Consider the following 6,621-nt stretch of genomic DNA (forward strand, 5'->3'; position numbering starts at 1 on the left):
ATGGGAAATACTCAGGGAATTAAAACATCCTTTGACCACCTACCCTCAAAGGAGCTGTACCAGATCTCTGAGCTGTTGCACATCATTTCTACAGAGATTTCCAGAAGGAGAAAGTCTGTACTAAAGATTTACAACCTTTCAAGACTCCGTTTACAGTCTGTACAAAACCTGTCAAATAAATAACTACCTTCACTGAAGTGTCTGTCTCTGAGAGATCTGCTCAGGCCCCTCCAGCACCGGATCTGCTGCTGGCAAAGCAGTTGGCCGCGGGCAGCCCGCTCCGGGGCTGGCTGACGGGGGGGAGGATCTCCTCGGGACGCCCCTTGTCCTCCTTGGGGGCAGGGCTGTGTCAGAGCAGGGTGGCCGTGGAGCCCTCGGTGTCCGGGGGGGCGGCGGGCAGCGTGCTGGCGTAGAACCTCTTCTGGGAGCGCAGCAGGGGGGTCTGGGTGTCCACGTCCCGGCAGGCGCGGCGTTTGAGGGAGAGGAAGCCGTGCTGCGTCCAGCCGTACACCAGGCAGTTCAGCAGCCCCTGGGAAGCTGCCGTCAGAGCCTGGGGGAGAGCCCGGGGCAGATCAGGCTCTCCGGGCAGCCAGCGCCGAGCTCCGAGCTCCCACCCAGTCCCCGCCCCTCACACTCAGCACCTCCCGGGGCTTTGCTCCCGCCCCCAGCAGGATTTCATCTCTCTGCATCCCCACGGGAGACAGGAATCCTAGCTTTTAATCCTTTTATTTCAATAACCTTTGCTAACACTGCCTCAAGGCACAGCAAGGAGCTGGACAAGCCTTGTGGAGGAAGTGCATTTGGAGACTTTCACTGAAAACCCAAACTCATTTCTAGGGATCCTTTCTAGTCCTGTTTTCTACAGTTTCCATGCTGCTGTGAGTTTGGTTACTGAGACCTTTAGTAAAAAAACCCCCACAACCAACCAACAAAGCATAACCAAAAGCACAGATCAGACTTTGGCTCACACAGCAGTGACCTGAGCAGCTAGAAGATGCTTTGTCCAGCAGACTAGAAGCAGGTAAACACTAACGAGCCTTTCAAGCAGAGAAGGCAAAGGTTGCAGCAGAAGACATTTACCTGTAGAATCAGAAGAGCCATGTAGATTTTGCTGTTTGTGGAAACACTCAGCTTCAGTATTCCAAGGAGGACAGCTGTGAAAAGGGATGGACAAGTGGGTGTTGCTTTAACCCCCCCCCTCTGCTGAGGTTCACAACGAGGTGTTATGTCCCAGGGGAATGTTGTGAGAGAACCCAGCTCCCTGCTAACCTGGGGCCCAGCAGCAGAGGAATGCAGCAGGGTAAAACACCACTCGTTGTTCTACCATCTTAATCATGGCCCACTGCTGATCCCCCAGGAATCCTGTGGAGTTCACAAACCTCTTGTACAAACCTCTGGCTTGGCTGAGTATAACCTGAAAGAGAACAGGGATACATCACTGTTTGTGCACACACTCTGATCTAGCTTGTTCATCCAGGACAGAGGGTCCTATTTCAGTCTATCAAATCTTTCATAGTATCCCAGAATTGCTTTGGATGGGAGAAACCTTTAAGGTCATGGAGTCCAACCATCCCCCAGCACTGCCAGGTCCCCACTGCCCCGTGTCCCTCACCCCACATCTCCACGGCTTGGAAACCCCTCCAGGGGTGGGGCCTCCACCACTGCCCTGGGCAGCCTGGCACAGCCCTGGGCAACCCTTGACAGGGAAAACCTTTTTAAGCCTTCTCACACTGACCACCTGGGTGCAACAGCCAGTGCTCAAGGGCTAGGTTTCTCACCAGAATGGCCACAAAGCTGATGAGGAAGGAGGTGAGGAAGACCCCGATGCCATAGAAATGCATCGCCCGGCAGATGGAGCCGCTGAGGGTCTGGGGGTCGCTGGTGGGCACGGCCATCTCTGTGTGCATCAAGAGACATCTGTGGGGGGAAGAGAAGAGCCTGAGCTCCTGCCATGACCCCTCAGCAGCGAGGGGGCTCTGGAGAGGCGTGGAGCTTACCCGTGCTTCTGGCTGAAGTTCTGGTAGCAGTTGCTGCTGTTGCCCAGGCAAAACACAGGCACCATGAGGAGGAAGGGGATCAGGCTGAGGAGAGAGGACAATGGCAGTTATTAGCTACTGCACTGCTCCCATCCCCAACCAAACACTACTTGGTTTTTCTCCTGTCTCTACAGAGGACTTAAAAATCACTTTTATTGACACTCCTTTGGAGGAGCAGTTTATCAGCTTCACTGACTTCTGCTCTTCCATTCATGCAGGCATCATGTTGGGAAAGGGAGCACTGAAAAACTACATCTAGTTAACACAGTTATAAATAACTTGGCTGGAGAAAGGCCCTTCCATCCAAAACCTCTTACTCTGAGTTTGTTAGGTCACTCTACTGTTACTGGTGAGCTTTGAGGGTTTTAGGAAAACTTGCTTCTAAAACTTGTTGCTAAACAGTAGTTTTCCTGCCAGAGGGAATGAAAACTTACCTAGAGGAGATCGTTGCTACCCGGCCAATGCAACCTGCATAATCTACAACCTGCAAAACCCAAAGAGCTTTATTAAATGATTGCTTCTCTAGAGCCACTGGTTCACAGCAGCTCCCAGGGAGCACTTCAGCACCTGAGGGTTCTTCAAATGCTGATCGATCCCCAGACCCAGCACAAATGTTTGTCCAGCTCTGCACTGAATCAACACGGCCGAGTTCAGTCTGTGCTGCTCTGCACCAGAAACAACCCAGGCTTCCACCTGCTAATTGGCTTCTTCTCCTTCAGTGCTAGAAGATTGGAGAATGGAACTTGGAACTGGACGTGGAGCAGACACTTGATGAGGTCTCTGGTGTAACTGACTCATTTTTTGTACTGCTCATCCACTTCACCTCAGAAACTCCATGTTCTGATGAAGAAATGCAGGCAGGTTGGAGTGTCCTGGTCTCTGCTCACCAGAACATGCCCCTGGGCAGCTGGCACACTCACACCAGCTATGACAATGCAACGTGGGCACTGCTGTAGTGGTGGGGGACTTCTGGTAGGTGCTGTGTTTTGAATGGGGGTCCATCAGGAGGGAAACCAGCACTACAAGTGGATCCAAACCCTGTGGACAAGTGCAGCTGAAATATAGACTCATCTGCCCAGCCTGCTACTCCCAAATTGACAGGTGGAATACCTGGGATACCTAGTTTGCTATGCACAGCACATCTCTTGGGGAAGAAAAAGGCTTTATATGGAAGTGGGCCTGAGGGGTTCCATGGGAAGAGCTGCCTGAGGAATCTGCTGTTGTGCAGGAAGCCACCAGGAGCCACACACTGGGTGGTGCCTCCTGTCCAGCCAGGTGGGGAATGGAACAGCTGCAAGGAGAGACTCTGGTCATGAGGTGTGTGAAGTGTTTGTTTAGCCTGCAACACAGGGAGCATTTCTCTGAGTGCTGTGTCCTTGTTCCTCAGTTCCCAGCCATTACAGCAGTTCCCCAAAGGGCTTTTGAAAAGGCCAGTGATTATGAAGTGAGGACTGGCCACTGTTCACAGGGCCAGCTGGTCCTTTTATCACTAGCTCACTTCCAGTCACACCTCTTATCTCAAACTCTCACAACACTTACTGTATTGACTGTGTGACACTTGGGGAGGACAGAAATTGTCTGTTCTCAGCTCCAGGCTGTCCAGGCACCCTCTGCTTTCCTGTCCCCTCTGCTGTGCACTGGCAGAAGGCAGTGACAGCAGTAAACCAGTTACTCAGCTGGAGCAAACTGCTCTTCTTCTAACTGCAGAACTTCTTCACCAACACCCAGTCCTGAGCTGGGTACTCTGCCAGTGGCCTTTGTCTGCCTCAATCCTCAACCCTAATCTGCCACTGAGATGCTACAGCAGACCCAGCAATAACTCTGCTGATCTTGGTAGGCAAGTTACATCAGTTCATACCACCATGGGGCAAAAGGGCTTTCAGAGTCCTTGTGGTGAGATAGCCTGTTGTGTGTGCACCTCCCAAACCCCACCACAACCCCACAGTTAGCCCCTGGTACCCAACAGCTGCAGCACCCCAGTTCTACTCACCTGGGGGGGCATCCTGAAGAGGTTCTGATTGTATTTCATCTTTAGGTCCATGTACAGATGCCAGGTGTAGTTGACAGTGTATAGAAAAGAGGCCACGTAGAATATCTGAGGAATACAACCAGACAAGTATTTCAGTCCAATAATAACAGTTTCTGTAGCACTTTTAGCTCATCACTGATAAATGTGAAGCCCATGGGCCAGAGGCAGGATGCTAAACAGTGTAGTGGACTGCCAAAATTGGGGGTCCCTGCCCAGCCCCTGTGCTCATGGCTACTGGGTTGCAGTGGGAAACCAACTGGGAAGAGTCAGGTAGAGGAGAAGTTCCCACCTTAGACTGCACAAAGGCAGCTTCACTTTGGCCCCAGACCAGGGACAGGAAAACTAATTATGACAGCAGGATGTCTTAAAAATACAAATATTTGTGACCCAGCTATTTTTTAAAACAAATCCTGGCAACAAAGGCAACTTGGACCCTCTGTGTGCTGGAAACACAAGACAGATGAGGGACAGATTTGCTTCTCACATGATGACCTGGCTGCACAGTGAATTCACGGAAACAGCAAACAATAGTACACTTAAAGAGGAAAGTGGGGGCAGAGAATATCTGCACTAACCCTGAGTTAGCATCCTAAAAGCCCTTTTCCCTCCATGGGAAAAAAGAAAGAAAGAAAAGACAGAGAACACCGTTTCCAACAAAGTTCCCCAGCCCTTGATTCCAGCTTGAGGAGAGAGCAAATATGTAAAACCTCCTGTTAAAAAACCTCAAATCTTTCTTGCATTTCTTTCTGGTTGCTCCTGGCAGTCAAGTGTAAACAGAGCTGCCTAATCATACTATATATATGCATGTGCTGGGTTGGTTACAGGAAACACATGCTTCAGTGGCAAAGAGGAAGGGCTGGACAAGAGAATTTTTCTGTGGATTTGCTATCCCTTGCCAAAGAGTCAAGGAACACAGGGCTGCCACCCTGGGATCATCTGAGTACAGGAAAGTAGTCACTAAATAAGCTTGGTCTTCACTGAGGTTGCAAATGCTCTTGGCTGGCTCTGAAGAGGCTGAGTCCAAGGGGCTGCTGCACTGCAGCAGGAGCATTACAGTGACTTTCCAGCTCATTAGACAAGGTTTAATGAGGGTTTGTGCCCTTCACCCATTTCCAGAGAAGGTCATCAGAACAGTCCACAAAGATCATTCTCTTACACTTCAAATTGACATTGTCTGAGCCTCTCTAAGACAGCACTGCCTTCTTTCTTTTGGAAGAGATGTCTTAGAGAGGCTCAGACAATGTCAGCACTGCCTTCTTTCTTTTGGAAGAGGAGACCAAAAGCTGTGGGGCTCCTGCAGCACTCCCCCTGAGGAGATAAAGCAGGGCCTGGGAGACCTGAGAGCCCCTCACTGGAACACTTGTGTGGCTCCCCATTGTGCTCCCCAGCCTGGGCAGAGCCTGCCAGGACGTTATTAGGCCACTGGAACTGAACTGGAAGAATGTGGGGGAATTGTGCAATTATAACCCTAACCTCTATTCTGGACTTTATTATTGCAAGGCAGAGGCATGGCAGGGAGGAGGAGAGAACAAGGTCCAGGGACAGCAGAGGGACCAGCACTTACACTTGGTATCAGCCAGGAGTCTAGGGCTGAAACAGGGAAAGCCCAGGAAGCAAAGCCATCTCCTCCTTTATGTCAGGGTATGGATGCTGGGGGAGTTCCTCAGGGTGACAAGGTGATGGTCAACAGGCTGGTGTCCTCCTAAAGCAAAGCCTTGAGACAACCACACCACAGGGGCACCATCTGCAGATGCCACTGCTGGGCAGCCCTGAGCTGCTCCTCATCCCTGTCATTCAGCCCGTTTCACACCTTCTAGAGGCTGGGCTGCAAAGAATCCACGGGTGTTTAAAAGACACCCAGGAGTGTCCCCCTCGTGAGACTTCTTCCCTCAGCCCTGGCAGAGTGAGGCCAGGTGACATTTACTCAGCTCCTCTGGTTACAGATCACTTATGCTCTGGAGAAGCTGCTGGTTAAACCTGTTATTGGCTCCTTCTTACGCACAAGGTGTTCCCAGCAGGGAAGGGCACTGCTGGGGTGTTTAGCAAAGGGGTGTCCTGCACCCTCTCACTGGGCACGGTTGCTATGGCAAGTGCTCTGGTTGTTTTACTTTCTCCCAGAGCAAACAGCACTGACAGCTCCTGCCAGACTCAGACAAGCTGGCTCTGCCACCCTGGCCATCCTCCTGCCGAGGGTGGGCTGCTGGTGGCACGCAGGAGAGCAGCCTGGTGACCCTGTGGCTGAGATTGCCAAGGGCAGGCACCCTGCACACCTCACCACAGCACCCCAAAGGGCAAGGCCAGCTCTGCCTACCCCCCTTGCCCTTATCCCTTGCTGGTGTCCCTGAGAAGGTGGCCGCAGGCTGGAAAAGCAAGGGCAGGAAAGAGCCAGGAGTGCGTGGGAGCAGAGCACCTTCTCAGTGTCTCTGCTGAGAAATGAGTGTGCTGCCTAGATCCAGCCTAATTCTCCTCTAGAAGTGCAGCCTGGCTTCTCCAGGCCATAAAAAGATCATACCAGCATTAAGAACTGTCCCCCAGGCAAAGCTGCAAGGGAAAGCG

The 6,621-nt window shown here is 51.8% G+C and overlaps 1 protein-coding gene across 1 annotated transcript in view; it reads right to left on the minus strand.

The window, feature by feature from the left end:
- Window positions 1-349: 349 nt before the first annotated feature.
- Window positions 350-6,621, minus strand: part of TMEM116 (transmembrane protein 116) — a gene marked incomplete at its 5' end in the record, with an annotated part of 11,134 nt that continues 4,862 nt past the window's right edge. Inside the window, 7 exons of the mRNA XM_008946015.1 lie at window positions 350-550; window positions 1,081-1,154; window positions 1,270-1,414; window positions 1,779-1,917; window positions 1,998-2,081; window positions 2,471-2,520; window positions 4,027-4,131. Coding sequence (XP_008944263.1) covers window positions 350-550; window positions 1,081-1,154; window positions 1,270-1,414; window positions 1,779-1,917; window positions 1,998-2,081; window positions 2,471-2,520; window positions 4,027-4,131 — 798 coding nt within the window. The remainder of the gene's footprint in view (window positions 551-1,080; window positions 1,155-1,269; window positions 1,415-1,778; window positions 1,918-1,997; window positions 2,082-2,470; window positions 2,521-4,026; window positions 4,132-6,621) is intronic.

This window comes from Merops nubicus, unplaced genomic scaffold (assembly GCF_000691845.1).
Source record: "Merops nubicus isolate BGI_N331 unplaced genomic scaffold, ASM69184v1 scaffold14748, whole genome shotgun sequence".
Classification (NCBI taxonomy): domain Eukaryota; kingdom Metazoa; phylum Chordata; class Aves; order Coraciiformes; family Meropidae; genus Merops; species Merops nubicus.